This window comes from Choloepus didactylus, chromosome 8 (assembly GCF_015220235.1).
Source record: "Choloepus didactylus isolate mChoDid1 chromosome 8, mChoDid1.pri, whole genome shotgun sequence".
NCBI lineage: Eukaryota > Metazoa > Chordata > Mammalia > Pilosa > Megalonychidae > Choloepus > Choloepus didactylus.
The window spans coordinates 15,885,509-15,913,473 of record NC_051314.1 but is presented as its reverse complement, the minus strand read 5'-3'; the positions used below and the strand labels follow the sequence as shown (position 1 = coordinate 15,913,473).

Here is a 27,965-nt window from a genome sequence, read left to right as displayed (position 1 = left end):
CAAGCTGGGTACAAGTTGTTTTCAATCCAGTTTGCTACATGTTTGCCAGGTACTGACAATGTCAATAGTTAGAATTTATGAGTGATGATTAAAAGGTCAAACACTTTGCATCTTAATCCTCTCAGCCACCTTGTCAAGCAGGAATGACCCCCATTTTAAAGATGTGGAAACTGAGGTTCAGGGAGGTGTAAGATCACACAGCTGAGTGAGTGGGGAAGCCAGGATTCGAGCCTGGCTGGATATCACTCTAAAACTTCTGTTCTTTTTACTTCCCTGCATGCTGAGGGGATGGCAAAGATGACTAAGACCCTGTGTTCCTTTCCTTGGTGAGTGGAGTGGCAGACCCATCAGAATGAACTACAGCCTGGGTCAGAGTGATGTCACCACCAGGCAGCCAGTGGAAGGCTGATTCATGTGCCTGGAAAGCTGGAAAGTCAGGAGAGACTTCTGGGGGAGGGGAGGGGTTAGCCGACCCAGGCCTCGAGGGGCAGGGCTGGGGGGATGGAGAATGCCCTGCCAGCCAGGGCACTGCTTCCCAGGAGTCCTGGGGAGCCACCTGCACCACCACTCTAATCAGGGCCAGAGGGGACCAAGGGACCCTAGTGGGGTGCAGGGGAAGACCCTGAGCCTATGCAGCTGTGAGGGGAACGTTGCAGGAGGAGGGCAGATGACCCATTCGTCACTGAGTGGACAAGGAGGCTGAGGGTGGTGGTGGTGGGAGGGGCACGGAGCCTCCAGGGAAGGCTTGGGGGAAGGGGAAAGAGAAGGGGAGGTTAAGGGTATTTGGAGTGTTGGGAAAGGGGGAGGGGGAAGCTGGTGGCCATCTGGGGTTGCTTTGGGTTCTGCAGGGGAACTCCCTGATTGGCCTGAGGTGAGGGGAAATGCGTCCCCAAACGTTCAGGCCATGGGGTGGGGGCGGTTTAGAGAAGTCAGTATGGGGGAATTTACAGTGTACACGTCCTTAGGCAGAAGAGACAAAAGAGGCAGCAGTTCCGCTTCTGAGGGGAGGAGAATTCCTGGTGGGCAGCGTGGTGGTGGTGACGGTGGGGTGGGGTGCAGGAAGAAGTCACTGTGGGGAGGGGCTAGTTTGCAGTGTATGTGGGGACGTGTGAAGGGTCTTCAGGGACTGTCCCAGCGTTCTTTGAGGGAGAGGGGAATGCTCCGGGGGAGCACCGTAGGGAAGGGCTGACGAAGACCTTCTAGGAGAGTAGCTGCTCGGGGTTCCGGCCTTTGAGGGGCGGGGTTCCGCGCCTGGGGGCGGAGCCGCGGCTGGGTGGGGCGCCAAGCCACCGCCCCCTCCCCGCTCCCCGGCGGCGGCAGGCGGGCCTCGGGCGGGGTCCCAGGGCGGCGGGAGGGCGGCCCGCCCCCGCGCCGGCGGCCGCCCACAATGAGAGGAGCGAGCCGCGGTGAGTAAGCGGCCGCCGGCCGGGCCGGGCCGGGCCACGCGGGGCGGCGGCTGCTCGGGCAGGTCCGGGCAGCGCCGGGCGGGCGGGGGAGCCGGGGCCGAGCCCGGGACCCCGCGCCGCAGCCCGAGAGCCAGGACACCGAGGCCGCGGCTCCGCCTCCTCCCCGCCCAGCTCTCGCGGCCGGCGGCCGGCGCCCGGAGCTCCGAGCGCGCCCGGGCACAGCCTCACCGGAGCCGCCGCCGGAAACTGGCCCTGAGCGGCGGCCGCTGAGCCGGCCCGAGGCGGGGCCCGAAGTCGGGGCTGGAGCCCGAGCCCGAGCCGGGGCCGGAGGGTGAAGCCTGGTCGCTGAGCCGGGCCCGAGCCCCGCGCGGGTCATGGCTGGGCCGCGGGGCGCGCTGCTGGCCTGGTGCCGCCGTCAGTGCGAGGGCTACCGCGGCGTGGAGATCCGCGACCTGAGCAGCTCCTTCCGGGACGGCCTGGCCTTCTGCGCCATCCTGCACCGGCACCGGCCCGACCTGCTGTGAGTGCTCCGAGGGGGGCGGGCGGGCGGCGCGGGCCGCTGCGGGGGTCCCCCGCCTCCCTCAGTGACGCGGGGCTCGGGCGGTGACAGGCGCCACCCTCCGGAGACGGAGACCCGACCCTCCCGACCGGCGCTGTGCGCCCCGCGGGTCGCTGAGACCCCGAAGCCAGGGCACCTCCTCCACCGGGACCCTGAACCGACTTCCCGTGCTGGTCCCCTCCGCCCGGGGCTCTGACCCCGCCCACAGGGCACTGATTTCCGCCAGAGGCTCTTGAGCCCCCAAGACCTTGTCCTTGTCTTTAAAGGGGCACTGAGCCCTCTTTGGGAACCCAGAGCCTTTCTTACACTAAACTCCACTCAGACGGGGAGACTGAGACCCCCCACCCCTAGGTCTGCTGGCCCCCTCCCCAGGAAGCCTCAGTTCATTTTGTTGGGACCCCCTTGCTTTGCGGGCAAGTGAACCTTCGCTTGTCCCCAGTGGCTGGCACAGAGGGACCCCACATTAATGATCGTTGCCTCCCCAGGTGTGTGCCTCCTGTCCTTGCCATCCTCCTCAATAGGGGGGAGTTAGAGGAAGGTGGCAGAGGGGGGTGTCACTGGGGAAGCTTCCCAGGATCCTGCTGCCAGTCCCCAGCCAGCTGCCCCAGGGCTGTGAAATGACCCCTCCTGCCTGGGAGCCGCCCAGGGAGGTTCTCCTGGGAAAATGTATTCTGAGCAGTGGACTCAGGGCTTTATCTCGGCTCCCTCTGCCTGTGGCCCTGGAACCTCTTCCTTTCCTCCAGCCATCCAGCTACCTATTCTTTCCTAAAACTCTGAGTGCAAGTTTGTCTGGTGCCCACCATTCTTTATGCCCCAGGCTTCTCATCTGCAAATCGGAACAAGAGTCACCACCATGGTTGGCTCCCTGACTCACAGTTCCCCTGCCAGGAACGCCCTTCCCAGGGCTCCCCGGGCCTGGCAGGGTCTGGAGTCTTTCCATGTCTGTCCCACCTCCAGACCTGTGCTCCCGCAGGGCAGCATGGGGGTGGGGTGGGGCTTTGATGAAGGAGGGAAGGAAGGAAAGGATTGCCTCAAGGATTTGATGGCTTGCTGGCTTCATTCTGGAGGACGGGGTTTCAGGAGGGTAGACACAGAAGTGAACGAGATGAGGCTGAGCCTGAGATCCAGTTGGGGGGCAGATGATAACTGCATGAGTGGAGGGAGCCCAGGAGTGGGGCTTGAAGGATGGAGAAGGGCACCAGGGTTGAACCCATGGGTGAGATCGGAGTGGGGATTCTAGGAGGTTTCAAATTTGGGGCGTCCTCGTGGCCCGAGCTGCCTGTTTTGTGTGCAGCTTCTCAGTGGCTGGGAGTATGACTTTTGGAAATCACTGGATCCCTCCAGGCATCATCTGCAAAGTAGGATTGATAATAAGACCTACCTTCATGGAATTGTTGCAAGGATTAAATGAGATAATAAGCATTCGATTAATGTTAATTATTATAAGTAGTATTTGTTTTGGAGGTCAATGAAAGTATTTTATTCTTTCATTTATTCAGCCATTATTTATAGAGTGCTGGCTTCTATGCCTGGTGATGGAAACAGAACCCCAGAGGGTCCTCTAACCTATGGGAGGAAACATCTCTATAAATAGATGTCATAAGTGCTCTATTAGAGGGCCCGGCTGGGAGGGCCTCCAGGGGAGAGCATGAGGGGCAGGCATTCTGGGCAGTGGGGACCACCTGAGCCGAGGCGGGAGACCTGAAGTGTGCACGAGCTCAAGTATCAGGAGATGTTTGGGGCCTTTTTTGCTTGTGGAGGAGGTGGACAGGGGCCATGTGGCTTTTATGGCAGGGGAGGAATGCGACTGGAGGAGGTGTGGAGGCAGGGTGGCTCCCTTCCTGAGGAGCTCCGGAGTCATGTCTAGGCATTCACTGGCAAGGCAGGGCAGTGCCCGGGCTGCCAGCCCATTGCGCAGAAGAGAAACAGGCCTAGGCCCCATTTGAAGCATAGAGATGACCTTAGCAGCAGGAATGGGGCCTCTCCCTGAGTGTAGGGGTATGGCAGGATGTGACGGCAAGGGTCATCTGAAATGGAGCCCTGGAGCCCTGGGGTTCTGGCAGGCGGACCTAGTGGGCAGTTCAGGCCTCCACTGGGGTAGGGTTCCTGCCATGGTGGGGAGGGGTCCGTTCCATGCCCCACCTCCACCCACACTGCTGGGTGTATGATCACAAAGCTCCCAGGAGGGCAGGGACCGTGTGGGTTTCAATTTTGTGTCCTTCATCTCCCCCAGAGCCATATAGAGCTTCCCGGGCCTTTGAAAACTCTCAGAAAATATGCACTGTGCCAAAGCCCAGATGCTGATTTGAGACAGGGATGGGGGGAGAGGAAGAAGTTGGAGGAAATACTGGAGTATCCTGAGGGCTTTTATAGATTTCAGCCTTTTTTTTCATTCAGCAAACATTTATTAAGCACCTAATAAATACCAGGAGCGGCATAGGGTGCGGGGGCAGACGGTGAACAAAATATGACCCCAGCCTTCTCCGCCTGGGAGACTGACACACACGGGCAGAGATAAGCTGCGTTTGTCTCACTGGATGGCAGAACCAGCCTTTGCTGGAGGCTGGGCTGGCGTCCCCAGGTCTGGTTCATAGGAGGCCCAGGCTTAGAGGGTATAAGCTTGCTGAAGGCCACATCCTTAGGCAACAGCAAGATGGGATTTGAACCCAGCCAGCTTCACTGGCGCATCTGCTCTCATGGCCTCTGAACAGCACCTCCTTCAGTGACCCTTCCCCAGGACAGTTCTGGGCACAGGGGTGAGAGACGGGCTTGAAGGGAAACAAAAAACCCAGACAAGAGTGGAGAGAGGGCGTTGGGGTGGCTGGAGTCCGTGAACCAGGCACCCTGGGCTGCCGAAGGCCAAGGCCAGACTCGGAGGGGACAGTCCACGCTGTGGCTGCTCAGTGGGGGGTTGTGAGGCAGCTAGGGGAGAAGGAAGTGGCCTGGCCAGGTGTGGCACAAAGGGGCTGAAGTCACACACAACCCCCTCTCCTCCCCTCTCTTCAGTCTGCCCAGCCTTGGGGCACCAGGCTCCTCCCGGGGTTCCCCTGCCTTTGCCCGAGGTTCACTGTCCATGAACTCAGCCTGGAGAAGTGTAGGGGCAGGAAAGGAGGTGTACTTGCCCGGCTCCCTCCTGGCTGCGAGGCTGCTCTTTACCTGAGCCCTGATATGACCCCTCACTCTCCCCTGCAGCCTGGGAGGTGGTGCTGGTGCCTTTCCCAATTTGCAGATGGGAAAAGGAAAGCCAGGAGGACTGCTGACCCAACCAAGGTCACACGGCCTGGCCTGCAAGAGCAAGGCCTGGGGCCCAGGCCTCGGAGGCAGTTTTTAGCCCTAGAATGGCAAGGCTGCTGCGGGTGCAGGCCGGAGGCTGTGGGCAGAAAGGCTGGGCCACCTCAGCTGGTTCCAGTCACTCGGGCAGCCAGGACGGGGAGAGGGTCTAGAGAAAGCCAGTCGGTTGCCAGCTGTCCCTGCCCCAGGGCCCCCCACCCGGGAAGGTCCTGCCTCCTGTCCCTACCACCTCTCACCTGGCCTCGTTTAGAAACTGCTCCCCCAAGGGAAGATGCCCCCAGGATTGACCCAGTAGGGTCGGCCAGCTTTCAGTGCCAGCAACTCTGGGATATATATGATTTCCAGTCTGATTCAAACTTGTTCTTCTATTCCTGGCCCCATTAAAAGAAATACATTCCTCTCCTGGCTGGGCTCAGCTGGGGATTTGACAGGTCGGTTTGGTGACCTGCAATGGGGGAGGCCAGAAATGTGGATTCCTGGGACCAGGTGGCCTCCCCTCTCCGGGCCTCGGTGTGCTCCTCTGTAAGATGGGGTAAAGGCCTGCCTATAGAGTTGCTGTGAAAACAAAGTGAGTGCAAGAAAGGAGCTCAGCACAGTGCCGGGTGGGTCAGCAATCCTGGAGGTCCCTGCTGCTACACGTGTTAGTGGTGGCCTTCGTTTTGTCTTTGCCATGGCAGAGTCCAGGCTTCCCGGGAAAAGTTCTGGATCTGAGTGAGGGAAGAGATCTTAAATTCCAAAACTTAGGCCCCAGCCCTGCCCCTTCTGAGTGATTGCCCAGCCTCTGCTTGGATGCTTCCAGGACCAGGCACTCGGGCAGCCTGGCTCTGTCAGCAAGTGCACGTTGCCTTGGTCCCCTCCTCTGCCCCCAGACCCCCAGCTGAGGCTGCCCCTGGGGTGAGAGCCCCTGGACCTTGCTCCTTCCTGACTCCACCCCCTGCCCAGCCCCCTCCTCCTCCATATCCCTCTTTACTGATCTTCCTTCCCTTTGTCTCTTGCAGAGATTTCAATTCGCTTTCCAAGGACAATGTCTTTGAGAATAACTGCTTGGTGAGTCCCCAGAGAGATGGAAGCCCGAAAGAGAGAGAGAGAGTGTGTGTATGGAGGGCAGGGGTCTTGCAGGGCAGGGAAGGGCCTGGCTGCTGCTCTCCCCATTCACCCTGCTTTCCACTGGCTCCCCGTGTGCCTTGAGAGCCAGGTCTCCCCCTTCTCCAGGGCATCCTGTGGGATTCAGGGTGGGACTGGAGCTGAGGAGCCCATTGTCGCCCTGCCCCCAGCCCCCTCATGCCACCAAGGGGAGCTGGGCCTAGGCTGACGGGCACCCCCTAACACGGCCTCCTCTTCTTCTGGCCGTGGCTGCTCCTGCCCCCACCCCGTGCCTTCCCCTGCACTAGGCTTTTGAAGTGGCCGAGAAGGAGCTGGGGATCCCTGCTCTCCTGGACCCCAATGACATGGTCTCCATGTCTGTTCCCGACTGTCTCAGCATCATGACCTACGTGTCGCAGTATTACCACCACTTCGCCAGCCCTGGCCAAGGTGAGGGGCCCTGGCCCTTGTGGGAAGGGGGTCCTGGGGTGGGGGTGGGGTGCTGCAGATGTTTGTTATTCTTTCTCTAAGCTGCCAGCAGGCCACTGGGGAGGCAGCATGTCATTCATTTAATCATTCATTCACTCATTCAAACACTAATTGAGGGCTTGGCAATAAATAGCACTGTGCTACTCCCTGGGGATACGGCTGTGAATGTGGTCTAAGTCTTATGGGGGGACAGACAATAAACACCAATAGATAATCCAATAAATAAATAAACCCACAAATGAAGAAGATAATGTCCGAGGATGAGGATGGGTGTCTGAGCTCACCTCCCAGCACCCACCCTCACTTCCTGTTTGCAGACACTTCCCTGGGTTTCTTCTCCAGAAGGGTGCAGATGTGCTCGGAAATATGCTTCAGGACCTGAGAACTGAGAGGCAGGAACACCGGGGGGGTCACAAGGTTACCTCTGCCCCCAGTCAGGTCCCAGGGGGCAGCTGAGCCTCCTGCCTGGAGCATCCCGAGGCAGCAACCTCTCTTAGGGGTGCCTCAGCCTCCCATTCTGCAGAGAGGCCCAGAGAGGGAAAGCAAGGAGCTCCAGGCACACAGCAGACAAGCTGAACAGCTGGGATGAGAATCCAGGTGTCCCCACTCCTGCCCTGGCCCTGCAGGTTCTGGGGGCCCTGGGGCCCTGCCCTTCTCCTGCCCCACTGTAGCCCCCTTCCTGCCGCTGCTCATTGTCTGCACCAGCCCAGCCCAGCACAGGTCTCTAAAGTAGAAGTGTTTTCTGGAGTCAGAGTTTTCTTTTCCCTTAAAGTAAAACATGCCCACTCTAGATCTAGAACACAGAAAAAAGCATTAGAATATTAAAATAATTTCTTATCCCTCCCCAGGGATAACAGGAGGGATTAATATTACAACTGAACCAGATAACCATTATATGTATTTTGCTAGAAATCAAAATAAAAGCATTTCTAGACCACAGTGTCTTTTGGTGAGCGGCTGTTTAGGATGGCAATTTAGAGCGTGGACTCAAAATTCTGGCCCTGCCATGTACTCTCTGGGTGACCGTGGGCCGTTCCTTGCCTTCTATGCCTCAGTTTCTCCTATGCAGTGGGGATCAGAGGAGCACCCGTCTCACAGGACTGATGTGAGGAATAAGTAAGGGAAACATAGACCTCTCGGCTGTCTCTGGGCCTCATCAAGGGCTCAGAGTTAGTGTTATTATGATGAGGATTTCTTGGTGCTGTTGATTAGTGTTTTAGCTTCCTGACCTAGAATCTGTTCGGTCTTATCTCCCTGAGGGTTCCTTGCAGCGAAACCCGAATCTCTTTACTAAGCTCCTCCATGGGGAGCCCTCCTTTCCTGGCCTGTGTGGGGGCGGTGGTGGGTGGAGCTCACTCTCATTCCCCACCCACCCTGGGCACGCCCCGGGGTCGGGTGGGGGCGGCCTGGTGGGCCCAGCATCCCCCCTTGGGCCTGGGCAGGAGCAACCGCCACTCACCTTGCCCTGCAGGGGTTCTAGTCGATAAAAGTACAGTTTGTGCTTTTCATACAACTTGGCTCCTAAATGCAAACCATTTTTGTTCCATCTGCTGCTCAACCGAGAGAAAACCCAGCCACGTGCTCCAGCCCTGGAGGGAGAGCTGGCTGTCGGCTTTTCCACAGATGGTCCTGTGTCGTACTATTAGGGCGGGTGGTGGGGTTTCAAGGGTGGTTTTCACAGGACTGAGAAACTTTAGAACCCTAACCCAGCTGAGATTCCATGGTGCTGTGTGGAATGTTCCGCTTGTGCCGGGCCCTGTGGGGTGTCAGTGACCCCGGGCACATCACGCTGACCCCTGTCCTCAAGGAGCCACGTCTTGGTTGGGGAACCAGGGGGTGATTGAAAGGGGCCCGGCGGCTGGGGGAAATCGGAAGGGGCGCCTGCCCCCACAGGTTGGGAAAGGTGGGGAGCACCTTAATGTGGCCTCTGAGGGCCTGTGTGGCCCCTGCTGCCCCGCCCCCCCCCCGAGCCAGGCACTCCCTGCCCTAACTGTAGTCAGACTGAATTTCTTGCTCTTCTTTTGACTCCATCACCTCCTTTCACTCCTGCGAATCTCCTCTGGCTGGGCCTCCTGCCTGGGACACCAGCTTCTGTTCCACTCCTGGCAGACGCTTGCTTATCCTCCACTCTTCACCTCACCTTTTGCCGCCTCCATGCAGCCTGCCCTGATACTCCACATGCTCTTGTAGCCCCCCACCCGGTGGCCATAATAATCTTGGCTGCTCGTCTCTCCTCCCCTGCAGACTGGCTACGGCCATGTGGCCTCAGCCCCTGGCATTTATTGGCTCATGTAACAGAGATTTATTGAGTCCCTACTGTATGTCAGGCTGTGTACTAGGTGCTAGGGAGGCAGCTGAGAACAAGACACATTCAGTCCCTGTCCTCGCAGGGCTTGCATCCTGGTGGATGGAGCAGAGAGAGAGAGGGTGAAAAATCACTAAGTAATATAGTTTCAGATGAGTGCAATGGGGAAAAGAAAATAAGCAATATGAAGAGATACAAAACAATGGAGGGAGGGAGTGGCCACTTTAAATGGGTAGTCAGGGAGGGCCTCTCTGAGGAGGTGACATTTGGGCTGAGCCTGCATGAGGAGAAGATGAAGATCTGGGGAACAGTGGTCCAGGCATGGGGGCAACAGGGGGAGGGGGCCTGTGTGCTTTGGGGGAGTGAGCCGGGAGGACAGAGGGGAGAGAGGGGAGATGAGGTGGAGAGGAGTGGAAGACTTGATTAGATTACTTGGCTTCCAACACTTTTGACTACAACTCACGGTAATTAATACATTTCCCTTCACGGTCCAAGTTCACACTCAACGTATGTAACTGAAACAAGTTACAGGAAATGGTTCTTCCCCTTATAACATGTGATGCATGCAGCTATTTTCTATTCTATTTCATTTCTTAAATGTGCTGGTTGAAATCCACTAAATTGATTTTATGATCTGCTAATGGGTTGTGAACTGAAGTTTGGTAAATGCTATTTTAGATCACGGTAAGGAATTTGGATTTTATCTTACTTTTTAAATTACTGTACAGTAATACTGGCCCTTTTTTTGGGGTGTACAGTTCTCTGAATTTAGGGGCTTTATTTTAATCACCGAGTATAGCATGGGTGCTCAGTGAGTGTTTGCCAAAGTCATGAAGGAGCTGGGTGTTAGGGGGGCCAGAGGGCTCTTCAGGTGGGAGGGGGAGTGCAGGCTGGGTCCTGGGGATAGGCAGGGCAGCTCTGTGTCGACCCCAGGGAACCAGCCCCTTTTCCAGAACCTTCAGGACGGCCCCACGCGGTTCCCCTTCTTTTCCTGGTAGGAAGAAAGCTGTGTTTTTCCATGGCCCGGGCACTTTGCTTGGCTGGCTCTTTGCTCTGTCGCTGTTGCTTCTGCTGCCCCTGTGCTGTAGGGGTGACCAGCCCCGGTTTACTGAGGCTCAGCAAGGTTGAGCAGCTTGCTCTCTTCAGATGGACCAGTCCATTGGCCTGCGTGAAGCTGGACCTGCTCTTGTCTCAGTGTTGGGTGGTCTGCCCAAAGGTGATGGTTGTGGATCCCAAATCATGGACCAGACATGGGGAGGGGAAGGCAGGCCTCCTGGGACCTGGGATCTCCACCTGCCTCAGGGCCTTTTTCCAATCTTGTGGCAGGTGGTGTGTCATCACCCAAGAAAGGCCTGGCACCCTCCTCCCTGCCATCTGCAGCACCCAGCCCAGCAGAACCAGGAGATGGGGCTCAGGTGGGCAGATGCCTTGTGTGGGCAGGGTGGGGGTGGAGGGGGAGTTGAGGAGATAACTGTCATCGCAGTGATTGCCATTTGAGGAGGGAAGCCCTGGCAGTACCCACTCTGTTGGCTTTGGAAATACGATTCTCAGGGGCCCCTGGAGACGAGGGGTGAGGCAGGGGTCAGGGGTGCCAGTCCCACTCTCTGGGTGGGGAGCCCCACCTCTTTCTCTGGTTCGAGGAGGGGTCAGGAGATATGAGGCCTGGGAAGGGGAGAGGGGGCAGCCCACAACATGGCTTTGCTATCCTGGGACTGTCAGGAGTTACGCATTTTAATGAAATGTGTTGATTCCTGTTGTGACAGAGCTCTTCATTTCCCAGCTGTGATTTCAGTGAATCCTCTCCACATCCCTGGGAGGTTGGCATTATGGGCCCTGCTCTACAGATGAGGAAACTGAGGCTCAGGAAGGTTTAGTCATTCCTCTAAGGTCACTTAATCAGGAAGCGGGGCCACGCTGAGCTCCTGCCAGTCACCTGCTCCAAGGAGCTTCCAGGCCGTGACACCAGCCCTTCATATCTGGACAGCACTTTACAGTTGCAAAGGGCATTACCTGCCTGTTCCCATCTGGTTCTTGCTGGAGGGACTCCAGAAAGACAGGGACCCGGGGTGGGTGCCTGGTGAGCGTGTGTGGGGCTGAGACTGGCCGGGGTTAGATGGTTCCATTTTGTAGGTGGGAGCCCAAGGCCCAGAGACATGAGCAGCCTTTACCCCAGGTCACAGGGCTTAGAAATAGGGAAACTGGGATTTAAATCTGCAGCTCAAGGCAGGGAAGACAGAGAAGGCAGATGAGATAGTGCTGGGGGGGCAGTAACTGTCAGGGCCACCGGAAGGCATGATGCAGGGGACAAGAGCAGCCACGGGGAAGGGATCTGAGAGCCAGGAGTTGCCCTTCACAGGTGGGGAGGCCCCTCAGATGCTGGAAGTCGGTCCTTTTGCATCTTCTTCTTGGCTCTGTGAGTGACCTTGAGCAAGTCTCTTCCCCTCTCTAGGCCTCAGTTTCCTCATCTGTGAATCAGGGCTCTGATAAGGTGCATTAGCATTGTGAAGCTCAGGGTGCACTGGGGGGACAGTGCCCCTGAGAGGGAGGGGAGGGGGAGTGCTCTTGAACCAGGATGGCTGGTGGCTGCTCCCCACCCAATCTGCCCACCCTATCCCCTGCAGGACGAGGAGCTGTCCTCGGGCAGCCTGTCAGAACAGGGCCCCCGCCGGGCCCCCAGCAGCACATGCGCGGCCTGCCAGCAGCACGTCCACCTGGTGCAGCGGTTCCTGGCTGACGGCAGGCTCTACCACCGGCACTGCTTCCGGTGAGTGGCTGGAAGGGGCCTGGGGGGCACAGAAGGCTTGCCCCCATTGACCCCCACACCATGGGGGGAGCTGCCATGGGTGCTCTTCATGCTGGCCCATCTTGCATAGCCCCATTTTACAGATAAGCAGACTGAGGCTTAGTGAGCGTGAAGGACTCAGGCACACAGTCAGGGACAGAAACGGGGTTAGTGCTCAGGGGTTCAGCTTCCAGTGCCCAAGTTCTTTGAAGATAGCTATCTGACGGTGAATTAAGGAGCAGTATACACTTTCAAAGCCATTGCAATGGGTATAGAGTGTTTGTAAATAAAAATTAATAAATCAAGAGAAAAATGCCATTAACAAAGAATCTTTTTAAAAATCATAGTAACAGCTTGTTCTCAGTGTGGGGCTTCTGGGGGAGCTGCCCAGTTTTAAGAAAATGGATCAGAGGCAAAGAAAATACAAATAACTTAGAAAATTTATGAAAATGCTTCATATGTTACAAAAAGGAGATCTGAAAAGAAAATAGAATATTTGAGGGAAGCCAACGACTGAGAAGTACAATGTGCATTTGATCGGGGTTTAGTATTTGTGAGGATGTGAGGGGGAGATGCCTGCACCTGAGAACCCAGGGAGCTGATTCCCCAGGGAGCCGATTGCAGTATTTGGGTGTCATGGGGGAAAAATTGCAAGGAGGGGAAACAGGTTACACACATGGTCACCTCTCACCAGGGATGGTGTCATTAAAATGTTTTTGACTGGGACCTCCAGTGTAAATACATAACTGAAATAAAACTTTTGTAAATAGAGGAATACGAGTTCCACAAAATACTGGTCTTGTGCAATACACTCTGATATTTTATTAAAACTAAACTAAACTAAACAACAACTGGTAGGTTGAGAACCATTCAGTTGATTTCCTGAACCACTAGTGGGGGATAATCCGCACACTGGATGGGACTGTGGGGGTGAACCCTTTGTGTCCTCTTGCAGCACAAACTGAAGGCATATTTCACAATTTATGCTGCTGATTTCATGTAGTTTTAGTGTTCTGCTATGTTTCTAGCAGTTTCTGTTTGTTTTCTTTCTTTTACCCCTGGGCAGTCCAGTGGGTTCAGCCAGGATCAGGAGGGGAGGAATCAGCCCCGGCTGGGGTAGGGTGGGGGGAGCAGCCAGTGCCCTGGGCGGGCTGCCTGGCTGAGCTGCGCCCCTCTCTGTTTCTGTCTCATTTCCCTGGCAGGTGTCGGCAGTGCTCCAGCACCCTGCTCCCCGGTGCTTACCAGAGTGGGCCCGAGGAGGGCACCTTCGTGTGTGCAGCGCCGTGCACCAGGCTGGGCCCAGGTGGGCGGTCGGGGACCAGGCCTGGGGCCCCCCTGCAGCTGAAGGAGCAGCACCAGCAGCCACTTGCGGGAGAAGCCAAGGCCGTCGAGGGGAGCACCCCCAGTCCTGGTGTGGCTGCCGGGGCTGAGGCTGATGGGCCCAAGGCCGGCTCCGAGGCCCGGCCCCAGATCCCCACCAAGCCCCGGGTTCCAAGCAAACCCCAGGAGCTGACCAGCCCCCCACCCGGCCGCCCCACGCCGGCTCCCCGGAGGGTCTCTGAAGGTTCTGCGCCCACCCCCCCAATGCCCCGGCCACGGTCCAGTCTGCAGCAGGAGAGCCCGGCAGAGCAGGGCGGCAGTGGCGGCCTGGTGAACGGTGAGCCGGGGCCCAGCTAGGGCAGGGTGCATCATGGGGTGTGGGTGTGTCTGGGTGTGAATGCCTGTGCACCCCTGGGAGGATATGGGCCACTCTCTGTGTGCACCGTGCATGTGCTGGAGGCTACCTGTGTTCTGGAGGTTATTAGTCATGCAACAAATTCTTACTGAGGGCCTCTGGGTGCCCTGCTCCGTTCTAGGGGCTGGGGACCCAGCTTAGAGGAAACAGTTCCCAACCTCTGCCCTGGCCTGGGTGCAGTTGGGCTCTTGGTGTTCTTTTGTGTCCGTCTTGTGCATTGTGGGATGTGTAATGAGTGTCTGCCCTTGTGGTGTTCCTGTGTGTCCCAGCCATCCATGGGCACATTTCAGGTGACCGCCCCCTCCTCTGCCCCATCCCCACCCACGTGCTTGTCCATGCTTGGCAGGGGCTGGGGGAGGGGAGGGTGTGTCCCTGGTGACATGGGCCCCTGAGGACTCTGTCCAGGCAGGTCTGAATGGCGGTAGAGACCCCAGCACCACTCTGTGGGCCCACCCTCTCCCACCCCTCTTCTCAGGGCCTTCCCAAATGACCTCCCTGGGCTTCCATGGCCCCATGGAAATGAGGGGTCCCTGTCACCTGAGACGTGCTGGGCCAACCTTGTTCTGTGAGGGAAGGCGTTGGAGGCCTGGGGGAGAGAGGCTCCAGGGTCTTCCTCTGGGCTGGCACCAGAATGTTCCATGTTCAGTTCTGTTCAGCATCAGGGCGACCTGCTCTGATTCAGCCTGAGCTCCACTGGGGCACAGATCCCCTTCTGACCTATTGGTGCCCAGAAGCACTGCTAGTCTTGAGGGCGAGGCAGGCACAGGGGTTTCTGTAGAAGGTAGAATCTGTTACAGTAGAGGGAAGCAGAGTGGGGAGACACTCAGGAGTCCAAAGAGGTGACACCTGGGCTGAGTGGAGGCAGCGTCCCCCCTGTGGGAAGCCTCTGGGGGACCTTGGGTGCCCACTCTCCACTGAAATGTTCCAGCCTCGCCCCTTTGTTCTCCCTGGTCACCTCTGGTGCTTATCTAATTGCCCGAGTGCTGAGGTGGGGAGGCATGAGGGTGCAGGGGAGGCTGCCATGTCACCTCGGAGTCCCTGCCCTGCCAGGGAAGAAGGAAGGGCACTGCGGAGCGAGCCAGGCACCCTGGCTTCGCTGTCCAGTGTGCCGCTGCCATGAAGCCGTTCTCCCATTCCTTTCCCGTCTAGGAAGGCTGCATGAACCCCCTATTCCCAGGCCGAGAGGGACACCCAAGCTGTCAGAGAGGTACGTTGGACCCTGAGAGGCTTTCCTGTTTTGGAGGCCCTGCTGGGGAATGGGAGTGCCCCTGGGGCCTGGGTTGGGGGAACAGCTTCCTGTGGGCAGAACCAGGCTCATGGGAAGGCCCATGCCCCGTGGCTCACCCTGGGATTCACGCTGCCACCACCTGTCCAGTCACATCAGCCCTCTGAGCCTCGGTGTCCCGTCATGTGGGAGACCTGGGCCTCACTAGTGGTGACGACTAGCAGTGGCATATAGAAAGGCCCAGAAAAGCACCACCCTGGGCCTGGCTCTCACTCTCCACCCCAGGGGCCCACTCCACGGGAAGGCCATCTGTTTCTGGCTGCCCTTTGGAGAGAGGTGGGCCATGGTGGGCCACAGGAGTTAACGCTATTGAGCGCCGACTGTGTACTGAGCACTCTGCCTAGTGCTCTACATGGGAGCTCCCTGAATTCTCACAACAGCCCCCCAAGGCTGGCATTGTTACTGTGTCCAAATACTAGGTGGGGACATGAATGCATGTCAGGGCCAGGTAACTTTTCCAATGTCATGCAGGTAGTAGGTGGCAGAGTCCCTGCCCAGTCCTTTCCTGGGCTGGCTCCATGGTGGCTGCATGACTTGACAGATCACCCTCCCAGGGCCCCATCTGTTCCAGACTGGCCCCACTGGGCTGGGGGTAGGAGAGGGGAGGTGGCAGTTTTTAACCTGTTCCCTTTGAGGCGGACTTAATGCCATGCAGGGAGAGCAGGAAGCTGCACCCACCCCTCCACCCTCCCTCCCTTCAATGATGTCTGCTGCTGCTTCCTGCCTCCCTCCAGGACACCAGCCCCCAGGAAGGACCCCCCATGGATCACGCTGGTACAGGCAGAGCCCAAGAAGAAGCCAGCCCCTCTTCCCCCGAGCAGCAGCCCCGAGCCGCCCAGCGGGCGGGTGGAGAACGGAGGCGTGAAGGAGGGGCCCCAGCGGAGCCCTTCGGCCAGCCTGGAGCCCAAGCCCTACAACCCCTTCGAGGAGGAGGAGGAGCCCCCGGCTGCACCCAGCCCTGCCCCGGCCCACCCGGAGTCCACACCTAAGTCCCTGCACCCCTGGTACGGCATCACCCCCACCAGCAGCCCCAAGACAAAGAAGCGCCCTGCCCCCCGAGCACCCAATGCGTCTCCGCTGGGTGAGTGCCACCCTCTGGGAGTTCTCCTTATGGCCAGAGCTTGGGGTGTCGGGGACCTGAGTCAGCCCAGGGCCGGGGAAGGGGGTGTGGTACAACGGGACCTCTCCCAGTCAGGTGCCACATGCTTTACGTGTGTCCTCTCATTTAATCCTGGAACAGACCTGTGAGGCACAGAGAGCATAAGTGACTTACCTAAGGCCTCACAGGGCAGAAGCAGTGCGGCAGGAGTGGAACAAAGAGTGTCAGGCTCCAGAAGCCATACTCTTAACCCTTCATAACCCACCTCACAGGGCTGTTGGGAGAATTAGCCCTTATCCAGTGACGTGCTTAGCACAGTGTTGGGCTCATGGAAAACACCAGAAGGGGTTAGCTCTAATTCTGCCTGACTCAGTCGCTGTCACTCCAGTTGCCAGGTGGCTGGGCTCTGGCCTGGCTGTGTGATTCCTTCCCTAGTCTGACCTCAGTCTTCCCATCAGTGAAATGGTGGTGGTCAGCTCCAGTTTCCCCTCTTGTCCAGGCATGGTGTGTTTTTTGCCTTTTACTTTCTCTCAGCCTTGTTAGGCCCTGAACTTAGTCGTTTTCTACCTCGGAAGCCTCTGAGAGTTCAGTGGGATCCCCTTATCTAGTGGGGCTGAGAGCATGTTAGAGGTGACCAAGGCAGGGTCTCACAGGGCCTGGGGACCCTGCTCTGACCCCTGGATGGGCCCTGGGACCCTCTAGCTGTGGAGGCGATGGGGAGAGGGGTGGGACATGGGGGAGGGGCATGAGTGCTGGCCTCAGACACAGGTGGGTTCAAATCCCAGCCCCCACCCTTGTGGGGGCCCATCCCTCCACTTGGAGTCTGTTGCCTCGTCTGGAAAATGTGATGACGAGACTCGGAAGCACGTTGTGAGGGTTAGATTGGTGCACGGCAGTGCCTGGCCCAGAGGCAGCTGGGGTGTGGGCTACCTGCCCCTTGCCCCCCTCCTGCTGCCCCCCACCCCTCTGCTGCACAGGGTTGAAGGTGGGGGGGGGCACTTGCTTCTCTCTGCCTCCGAAGCACCTTAGTCAAGCTTCCCCTCACTTGGCAGATGAGCCTTTTTAAAAATGTGGTAACATATCTGCAACCTGACATTTCCCATTTTAACCGTTTTCAAGTATACAGTTCAGGGGTGTTAATTACACTCATATGTTGTGCTACCATCACCTCCATCCATTTGCAAAACTTCTCAGTCATCCCAAACAGAATGTCTGTACCCTTAAGCATCAACACCCCGTTAGATATGCCTTTTAAATTTGGCTTTGCTTTGGGTAAGAATCGGATGTGGGAGGGGCTGCGGGGAGAGTGGGAAGTGGAGGCAGCAGGCATGTGGGGGGAGGAAGTGAGGTGAGGGAAGGGCGCCCAGGGTCAGAGATGTGTCATGAGGCGGCTCTCCAGGGCTGCGTGTTGGATAAACTAGGGTACTTTGATCTGCTCCGTGACCTTGGTCATATCATACATTCTCTGTTCCCTGGGCCTTGGTTTCCCCATCTGGACATGGAAGGGGCTGGGTTTCCAGGGCCGCCTGCAGCCCTGTTGAGAGCGGAAACTGTCTGGCGAGGCTGCAAACCCTGACTGTGTTCCCTGCTGTGGCTCCCCTGCTCATTCTTACAGCTCTTCACGCCTCCCGCCTCTCACACTCAGAGCCCCCCTCATCCACCCCGTCACCAGCCCTCAGTGTGGAGAGCCTTACTTCCGAGGGCTCCAGCCAGACTGCCAGCGGGGAACTTCTGGAGCCACCCGCCGTGCCCAAGAGCTCCTCAGAGCCGGCTGTGCATGCCCCTGGCATCCCTGTCACCTCAGCCAGCCTCTCTGCCAACTCCTCCCTGTCCTCCTCTGGGGAGCTGGGGCAGCCCAGCATGGACCGGACACCTCAAGCCAGCCCTGGCCTTGCCACTAATACTGGGGGCAGCCTAGGTCCCCAGCCAGCCAAGCCTTGCAGTGGTGCTGCTCCCACCCCACTCTTGTTGGTTGGAGACAGGGGCCCCACGCCTTCCCCTGGCACCTCGTCCCCCCAGCTCCAGGTAAAGGTGAGTGCCCCTTGCACCCTGGCCGAAGGCTTCTGTTCTGTCTAGGGGACGTGGTTCTGCATTCAGGGCGAGAATCTCCATGGCCGTCCATCTCTGCTGGGCCCCTAACTGTTTTAATGTCTTAGTTGTGTCCGTCTACCCACTCACCACTCTGCTCATTGAGACACAAACGGATCCATCCATCTGCTCACCTCCCACCCATCTATCTACCTGTCCACCCTCCAGCTGCTCAGGGATCCTGGTATTTATGCATCCAGGCCCCGTTTACCTGCCCATCACCATGCACTCATTACGGGGGCCCAGCCCCCACCCGCCCACACAGCCTCTGCCTACCCTGCCGTGCACCGAGGCTCTGTGTCTGCACCCTGGGCACAGCTGCATTGAGACCTTGTCCTTGTCCTTCAGTGCTCCCAGTCTACTCAGGGAGACCAGCAAAGTGGTTCTCTACCAGGCCATCTGGGGGAGAGGCAGCAGGGAGGGGACGACTCCCTTCTCAGGGTCATTACACTTCTCCAGAGCCCTCAGTCTCCGCTCCTATAAAACGGGGCAGCTGGCTTCCACTGAGGCCCTTTTTGTGTGTGGGCTGGCCCTGGGCTCTGGAGGTGATGGGGACGTGGTGGTCCCTGCCCTGAGGGGAGGTCCTGAATTGATCATAGGGCCAGGAGTCCGCCCCAACAGGCAGAAGGACCTAGAAACACCCCTTTATTGAGCGCTCCTTTTGTGTGCCGGGCTGGGGGCTGTTTACAGAGGCAAGCACAGCCTCCCGGCCACCGGGCCCCTCTCCCGATCCCCTCCCAACCCAGCTGGCCTCAGTCTTCTCTCTGGTGTGGAGTTGGGGTTGAGAGGGTCTGGCTTGGCTGCTGTCCTGGGGCACCCATTTTCCACATGATTCTTTTGGGTTGTCTGCTTATTTGTTTGTCAGCCCCAGGCCAAGACCTGGGGGTCGTCAGGGGTCAGGCCATCCCCCTGGGCACTCAGCTCGTGAGGGGCCTCCGTCATGCAACCATAGCCCCTTTGGGCGGCCTGGTTCCAGTGGTCCACTTCCACCCCCCACTCAGCAACCCTCTGAGTGCCAGAGCTCGCCCGGCCACTGGGCAGAGGGGGGCGGGAAAGCTCACGTGGGGCAGCTGAAACCATCTGTGTGTTCTGACTCTCATTGGTCCAGGCCCTGCCTGTGCCCCAGGCGCTCTACATGTGCTTTTCAAACATCATTTCGTGACCTGTGCACTAATTCCACACATGCTGTGTGACCTGAAGAAGGCTCTGCCCCCTCTCTGGGCCTCAGGCTCCCATTGCTAGGAGGGCCTGGGCAACACCCAGGTTTCCAGACTTCCAGACTGCTCTCCCTGGTGGGAGGCAGGGAGGTGGGTCAGCTTTGGACACCGCCCCCCACCCCCACCCCCCCATTCAAGCAGCTCCCTTTTAGATCCTTGGGGATCTGTGAAAGATTTGGTTTGAAGAAGGAGTTCTATGGCTGAGGACAGGCTGGGAAACCAGGAGGCTGGAAGTTGGCCTGGTGCTCAGGCTGGCCCAGGGGCTTTGGGCTGTTGGCTCTTCTGGGACCTCCAGGGTGTGTTTGTTGGGGGGATGGGGCAGAGTCCTACCTAAGTAGTCTTCCTTCTGAGGCACCCCCATTCTCGCATAACCCCAGGGTTAGGAGAGACTCCCAGAGGCAGTGGGAGCAGGAGATGGTCCTGGGTGGGCCACCCTAGCCCCGGCCCACTGGGTGGGTGCTGCCCTGTGGGAACAAAGCCCTTTCTCCCTGCCAAGCCAGACTCAGGCCCCAGCCCTTTCCCTGCTTGTCAATCCCAGAGCAACTACCAGCCTGATGCTCCCTGAGCTGGCTCAGGTGAGGCGGGCAGGGCACCCCTCCCTTCCCCAGCTCCAGGGAGAAACCTGGGTAAACACTCTGGAAAACTCCACAGCCTCCAGTGAGGCCTCTTTAAGGGGCCCTTGGTGACGCCTCTGTTTCCAATGAGCTGGGGAAAGTGGTTGGAAAACAGTGACGTGGCCCATGTGGCAAGCAGGGTCCTGCTGGGCCCCGGGGGTGCTCCCTGCTGTGCTGGCCACAGGGAGGGCAGGAGTCTCCCAGACGGGCAGAGACAGAGCCGGGCTTGAATGTGAGTAGGTGGGGCGATCCTTACCCCTGAGTCTGCAGCCGATGGGGTCTTTCTCAGGCCAGGAGGGAGCTCCCCCTGCTTCCATCTGCTGGCCCGCTGGAGGTTGGGATCCCTGCTCTGCCACTCACTGGCTGGGGATCCTGGATGAGGAGCTTCGCCTCTCTGAGACTTCGAGTCCCTGTGGGGCAAAAGGGGGTCCTAGGAACTGAATGGGGTACCATGGCTTTGTCTGGTGTGGACTTCCCTGCTCTGACCACTGTCCCCCAAGGCCGGATGGCTGCCCAGGCCCTGAAACAGATTATCACCTCACTTCGGGCCTTGGGAACTGTGTGAGTATGAGCAAATTACTAACTGCCCTGACTGAGTTTACCAGGCTGGGAAATGGGCATTAGCAGCCCCACTCTGCCAGATGGTTGTGAGGGTTAGATAAGAATGTATAGCAAGCACCCAGTGCAGCCACGGGCACCTGGAGGTGCTCCGGAAATATCTGTGCAGTCTGTGTCTGAATGATGGAGATTCTCTGTACCTGAGCCCTCCTCCCTGCAAGGCGAGCCCCTGCCCCTGCCCAGACTCACCCTCCACCCTGTCTCCCTGCCTTTAGTCTTCCTGCAAGGAGAATCCTTTTAACCGGAAGGCATCCCCTGCAGCCTCCCCGACCACAAAGAAAGCCACGAAGGGATCCAAGCCGGTGAGGCCGCCTGCCCCAGGACACGGCTACCCGCTCATCAAACGCAAGGTACCAGCCCAGGGTCCCAGGGACCCAGCTGCCCTGGGCCTGGACACCCTCCCCTCAGCAGCCTCAGGCTCCCACGGGAGTCTTCAAGGGGATGGACAGCTGCCCTCAGATGTCCAAAAGGGGACCCTTGAGTGGCCCAGCTGGAATGTTTAGCTTGCAGCCAGAGGGATTTGGAGGGGGTGGTGTATTTGGTGTATTTAAATTGTTACTAATAGTAGTTTGAGTATCAAAGCATTCATACACTTAAAGTGTTCTTAAACAGTTTCGAGTGTTCTCCAGTTATCTCTAGTGGAGTCTCGCTCGCTCCCACTGTGACATCCTTTCTGGAGTGGCAGGGAAGGGGGAGGAGTTTGCACCAGGGGACAGGAAGCTGTGCCTGTCTCCGGGTGTGCCTGTCGGCACTGGGACCAGCGGCACGGAGGGCTTGTGGCTATCCCCACGCTGACCCCTTGCCCATCCTGGGATCCTGGCATGTGGCCACGCTGGGGTGTGGGGAGGGCGCGGGCCCCCGGGTCCTGGGCTGGCCCATGCAGCAGCCTGAGCCGCAGGTGGGCCGGCAGGTGGGACGGGTCAGCTGTCCTTTGGTGACCGGTACACTGTTGGGCAGGTCCAGGCAGATCAGTACATCCCTGAGGAAGACATCCACGGAGAGATGAACACCATTGAGCGCCAGCTAGATGCGCTTGAACACCGTGGGGTGCTGCTGGAGGAGAAGCTGCGTGGCGGCGTGAAAGGTGCGGGACCTGCTTGTGCAGGCCTGGTGGACGGGCCTGGGGGGGGCAGGGGGCAGAGGCCATGCCCTGGGGGCGTGGGGGTCATTGCGCCCCGGCCTCAGTGGGCTTCTGGCTTGCAGAGGGCTGCGAGGATGACATGCTGGTGGACTGGTTCAAGCTCATCCACGAGAAGCACTTGCTGGTGCGGCGCGAGTCCGAGCTCATCTACGTGTGAGTTCTCGCCCCTCTCTTGGCCCTGGGCTCCCTCCCCAGAATCCATGCAGCTTGGAACTGAGCCTCTCCTGAGTCTTCCCTTATCAGTCACCGACAGGACCAGGACGGGGCAGGACAGCCTTCAAATGGAGGTGGGGTTGTTAATGGTCAGCTTATCCTCCCCACCCTCTAGCTTTAAGCAGCAGAACCTGGAGCAGCGCCAAGCTGATGTGGAGTATGAGCTCCGGTGCCTTCTCAACAAGCCCGGTGAGTCCAGCCCTGATGACATGGATGGGGGTCCCGGTTGTATCCCTCTTGGCTGGGGATTAGATGGACAGAACCCCAGTGGGGGAGGCACAGGCAGGATCAGGGCTGGAGGAGGAGGGGGCCCGGGAGGTGCTGGCTGAGTTGTCTTTGAGGATGGCAGGGATTGTAATGGGTGAAAATGGGCTCACAGCCATGCAGGCCAGGGCACAGCCTGGACAGCGGGGGGTGACAGGGAGATGGGCTCTTAGGAGCAGACCTGCCTGTTGGGGGCATATAGGCCACTCTCCTCTCCAGAAAGTGTGGTGTGGGCAGGTCAGGGGGAAGAGGCTGCTAGATGGGGCCTCAGACTCCAGGGACAGGGCGGCCCCAGATGAGGGAGGCTGCAGGTGCCTGTCTCAGGGGCCAGCACTGGGTTTATGGCCATTGGGTCAGAGCACGATGATGGGGCTCTCCTGGGAGGGGAGGGACAGTCAAAGGCCCCTGGACAGTGGGGCTCAGAATGAAAGAGGGCTAGTGGGAGGGGTTAGGCTGGGAGCCAGGTGGGCCTGTGTCCTGCCACGGATTTGCTGTGTGACGCAGGCAGGTGTCTTGGTCTCCCTGAGCCTCCTTGAGCTAGGAATGAGGAAACCCTCCATGTAGAGGATGTGGAAATGCTATCTTTGAGGGGCTGGTGGTGGTTCTTGTGTGGCTGAGTTGGGGTCTGGCGAAGGAGGGCTCCTTCCATGTCCCCTGTGGCCATGACATGAGCCACAGCTGTGGGCCGAGTGTGGCTGCAGGAACCCAGGCTTTTGCCCACTTCCTATTACCTGGGCATGGCGCTTCCTCATGACTCACCTTGTTTCGGCTTCACGCCAACCCTGGGTGGTAGGTCATGGTCATTCCCATTTAACAGATGTGGAAATGGAGGGCCAGAGAGCTGGAGACACTTGCCATTGGTGGTGGAGCTGGGCTTCTATCCAGGTCTGTGACCTGGGCCCCTCCCTGCACACGTGGCCCCTCCATTGCCTGGGGGACTTGGGAGGATGGATGTGGTGGCGCAGAGGCGGGAGCGTCCCTGGGGAAGCCACAGAAGGTCCCACCTTCCACTGCCCGTGAGTCACTCCTCAGTCCCTGGAAAGCTGGGTCCTGGCAGCTGCTGAGTGGGAGCTGGAGCTGCAGCGACACCCTGTGGCTGGAGCGGGTACAGCACCTGTGCACCCCTCGGCTGGCCCAGCCCTGGGCTGATGGCGATGCTTCTCTGGTCCTTTGTGTGGTGGCAGCATGTCCTGGGCTTCTCATCCTGTCCTGGACATAAAGGCCCTGGGTGGGTTGGAGACCCACTAGACAGCATAAGTGCTGTAGCTTGGGTGATACCAGACTACCTGAGTTCAAATGCTGCTCCAGCCTCACTAGCTATGTGACACAGGACAATTACTTAACTCCCAGAGCCTCAGTTTCCCCACATGTAGATAAGAGACAATAATTTAGTCAGGTAACAGATTTAGGAAGTTGCAGAGTGGGGTTTGAACTTCTGGGCAGCTCTGCAGCCCCTGTTCCATGCCCAGAACTCTGTTGGGCCACCTGCCCCTGAATTTTGGCAAGGGGAGGCGGTAGGGGAATGGGGCTGAGGCTGCAGGGGCCCTGGGAAGTTTTACTTCGAGTCGGGGAGGCCTGTGGTGGCAGATGTTGTGTAGAGAAAGCCCAGTGTGGGCACCTGTCCCCTGGAGCCAAGGTAAGGTGGCTCCTGAGGATGGTCCAGGGCTGGGAGGAAAGAGGCAGCAGAGTGACAGCAGCTGGGTGTGGCTCCCTGTCCCTAGTGTCCCCTCTGGTCTGTCCTCCATGGCCGTGGATGAACAACCCAATATGCCATCTGGGTCACATTGCTCCTTCTGCATGAGGTCCCCTGGGGCTCCCTGTTATTCCCCCTCCCCTCCCCTACTCTGGCCCCAGCCTTGCCGGCCAGCCCCACTTTCGGGGCTCCTGGCAGGCCCAGCACAAATCCTGCCTCCCCTGGGAAACCACCTAGCAAACATTTGTTGAATGAACATAAGCAAGAAACCCTTGGCATGCATTGTTCCAAATGCCTGGTGTCGGTTCTCAGGACAACGCCTGTGACTCTTCCCCCACCCCCACCCCAGCGTGAGTCCTCAGGGGGTTTTTTTGGTATGCAGCCTAGTATCCTTGGTCTCTTATAATAACCTCCACCCTTCCAGGACCCTCCTTCCTCGCCTCATGGTATCCAGCCCCGGCTGCCTGCAGCCTGCACTTAGCTCTGTGGTTCCCGGCCCCCTGGTGAAGGTAGGAGGGTTTTCCCACTACTCACGCCCCTGACTTCTCCCGGACAGAAAAGGACTGGACGGAGGAGGACCGGGGCCGGGAGAAGGAGCTGATGCGGGAACTCGTGACCCTCATCGAGCAGCGCAACGCTATCGTCAACTGCCTAGACGAGGACCGGCAGAGGTGACACGGCTGAGAGGGGAGGGGCCCAGGGCAGACCCTGCGCAGGGCCCCACGGGTGGGGCAGCTCCCTGGCAGAGTCCGCACCCAGGTCTACACTGCAGGGCCCAAGCACCCTTGCCCAAGGAGGCTGGAAGGGCCTTGGAGACTATCTGGTCCTTCCTCCTGTGGGATCCTCAGCTTCCCTCTCTCTTTTCAGGGAGGAAGAGGAAGACAAGTTGTTGGAAGCTATGATCAAGAAGAAGGGTGAGGCCCCTAGTGGGGACACACACACCTGAACTGTGTGTGCTCAGCCTGGGGGATGCAGGGAGCAGGGACAGGCTGAAGAGAGGGATGAGGTGGGCTCTGTAGCCCATAGCTGGGAGGACTTGGCCCAGGTCCTTAGGGTGGGCATCGGGGAGGCCTGAGACCCACGGGAAGGAGTGTGGTGGGTGGGGAGTATTTTCCAGGGGGGGTGTGCCTGAAGCTGTCCTTTCTCCATGGAGATCCCTAGCTGGTCCTGGTGGGTCTGTGGGCCCAAACAGCAGTGCCAACAGAGGCCTAAGATTGTGCCTGGAGCATTGGGAGTCAGGAGACCTGGGTTTTGATCTTGGTTCCACCAGCGAATCATTTGTGACCTTGTAGTTAAGTCTGGACTCTGGAGCCAGACTGCTTGGACTCCAGTCCCAGCTCTGCCACTGATTAGCCAGGTGACTTTGAGCCAGCCACTTTGCCCCTCCAGGCCTTATTCTCCTCATCTGTAAAATGGGGCGAGATTGCACACACCTCACAGGTGTGGCTGAGGGTTATCTGATACACGGAAAGCACAAAGAGCTCAGCTGGTGTTAGTGCATTTCACAGGACCACATTCTCCTCATCTATGAAATTAGGAAATTGGACATCTGGTTTCTGAGGTTTCTTCCAGCTCTGACAGGGCATGTTTGTACTGTCTTGGTCTCAGAAACCCACAGAACTGCGAGCACCAGCCCAGGCAAATCGAGCCTTTACAGATCAGTTTACTCAGGCCACGTGTCAGTGTTCCCAGAGTACTCACATAAGTGTATCTTCCAGTCCTTGTCAAAACACCAGGAGGGGTATCTGGCCCCATTCTGTAGATGAAGAAACGGTGGCTCGGAGGGGAAGTGACATGTCCAAGGTGGTGGTGGAGCTGAGGCTGAGCCCCGGTGGCATTCCCATGCCTTTGTCACTAACAACCTGGCTCGCCTGGGATGGATTTCCCTCCCTGCCTTTTGTTCAGTGCTTCCCTTTCCTTTTTGCAGAGTTCCAGAAGGAGGCTGTGCCCGAGGGCAAGAAGAAGGGGAAGTTCAAGACCATGAAAATGCTGAAGATGCTGGGAAACAAGCGCGATACCAAGAGCAAGTCCCCCGGGGACAAGAGCTGACGGCAAGGGAGCCAGCCAGAGACTGCCATCCACTCCTGGCTCTGCCTGGGCTGTGCCCCGCTGCTGGGGGCCCCCTGCTTCCCTTCAGGATCAAGCGCGAGGAGAGATGAATTATGGGAGGAGGCCGCTGGGCCAGGGCCTCTCCCTCCTCGTGGTCCTCCTTCTGGTCTGGGCCAAAGAGTTTCTTCTGTCTTCTTCGAGCCCAAGCAGCTGCAGCTCAGCCCTGCCCAGCCTGGTTCTGAGGACTCCAGAGGCCGTGACTGACCCAAGGAGCAGGAGCGTGCAGGGTGCCAGGAGGGGCGGCAACTGAGTGCACCTGCCCTCTCGCCCCTCCCAGCCACCGCTGTGATGGGGCAGCTCTCTAGTCCCTCTTCCCTTCTGTACCGAATCCAGGTGGGAGAGTTAGCCATCCTTCCCTCCATGGGGTCACGGCAGACCCCTGCAGCCCAGTCTCCTAACTCCAGGGTTCTGCCCCTCCTGGCAGCCAGCCAGCGGGGCCACCTCTCCTTCCTGCCCCGGCCCTGGCTCCCAGGCCCTGTCTTCCTTCCCAGTGCAGGCCCCCCGGCCCTGCACCCCAGTTCCTCCTCACTCAGGAGCTCTATTTATGAAGTCCCTAATTTAGTGTGAGTTATTTCCTGAGTGGTCTGGGCTTAGTCCTCAGACACAAACTGCGTGATGGGCAAATTCCTCCGTCTCTCTCTCCAAGTCCGGAGATGCCTCCTGCATTTCTCCTTATTCCCTAGGGCTGTGATGGCCATGCTGGGGCAGGTGGGTGTGCCTGTCCCTTCCCCTAAACTCCCCCCGAGGGCTTGAGTCCCCCAGCAAGGGCCTCTGGGAGGCAGGCTTGTTTTCAGTTCCAGTTCCTGATCATCAGCCTAGGGAGCTTGCTCCTCAAGTCGGTGCTAATCCTGGATCCTTAACCCTCTGTTGTCCGATCCCTAATTTAGAGCTCAGGTCTAGGATAGCGGGCCTCCTTCCCGCCTGTGGTCGTGGCTGGCTCTTCTTCACCCCACCTTATTCACCACTGCAGGATTGAGGCCCACTCACCCACCATCAGGGCCGTGGGAGAGGAGAAGCCCGTGGGGCCAACCCCCTTTTCCCCAGGGAATGTGCCCACCAGCCCTTGGTCGAAGCACTGTTGCTATAAGCTATCTCTGGGACACCTCCGGGGCTCCCTTCCCTCAACACGCCTCTGGGGAAAGATCGCACTGTATTAACTCGCGAGGATCTTCCTCACCAACAATAAATGGAGACCACTTCAGTTGCCAGTGCCCTGTGGCCACATGGTGCTTTGCCCTCTGCCAGGTCTGCCTTCTTCCAACCTCTGTTGGGCCGTGTGGCTGGTATCTCCAGTCACCCCAGGGTGGGGGGGCTGGAGCCAGGTGGGCAGGATTCCCATCCTCTGCAGGGAGAGGTGGTTGCCGGCATCTGCCTGGCGCCTGGGGGTTGCCCTCCGTGCGTGCCTGCCAACCTCTCCAAAGGCCTTTCAGGGGCCGGGCAGGAGCCCTGCTGGATGGCATCAGGTCGAGAGAAAAAGGGTCGGGGGGCTTGGGGTGCACTGGAGTGTCTGTCATGACTGAAGAGGGAAGTTGGTCCTCGCTGAAGCCAACTGTTGCATGTGGGAATATGGGCTTGGAGTTGCCAGGTCTTTCCATTACTCAAAAGAAGCCCAAAGCCAGATTTTGTGTGCATGTGTGACTTGTAGGAACTTAAATCTGGGTAGGCTGATGTGGTGTTGTCAAGGTGGGCTGATTTGTCCTGGGCGCCCCGTAAGGGCTCCTTTCAGGTGGATCCCTTAGGTTCCCCTCCTCACATTGCCCCCTCTGCCCTTAGGTTCTTGCTGGGTGAAACCCTGAGGCTTCCCATGTTCCTGGGCCAGGTCTTGACCTAGACCTCCCCACTTACTGTCTGAGGATGCTGGATTTCTCCTATAAACAAAAACTTGGGTCATGTGACCCAGTGGATTCCTCTGGGGGCAGGAGACAGTTTAGGAAGGGTGTTGGAATTTCCAAAATATTTTGGTGATTGGTGGGG

The 27,965-nt window shown here is 58.3% G+C and overlaps 1 protein-coding gene across 1 annotated transcript; it reads left to right on the top strand.

Moving 5' to 3' along the window:
* The first annotated feature begins 1,378 nt into the window (after nt 1–1,378).
* Nucleotides 1,379–27,202, top strand: MICALL1 (MICAL like 1). The gene is made up of 16 exons (XM_037845695.1): nt 1,379–1,926; nt 6,255–6,303; nt 6,648–6,789; nt 10,460–10,548; nt 11,755–11,897; nt 13,118–13,572; nt 14,800–14,857; nt 15,670–16,016; nt 17,650–18,065; nt 20,787–20,921; nt 21,529–21,655; nt 21,775–21,865; nt 22,041–22,114; nt 24,439–24,553; nt 24,750–24,796; nt 25,810–27,202. The coding sequence occupies exons 1-16, from the start codon at nt 1,781–1,783 to the stop codon at nt 25,929–25,931; spliced, it is 2,556 nt and encodes an 851-aa protein (XP_037701623.1). The 5' UTR covers nt 1,379–1,780; the 3' UTR covers nt 25,932–27,202.
* Nucleotides 27,203–27,965: the final 763 nt, after the last annotated feature.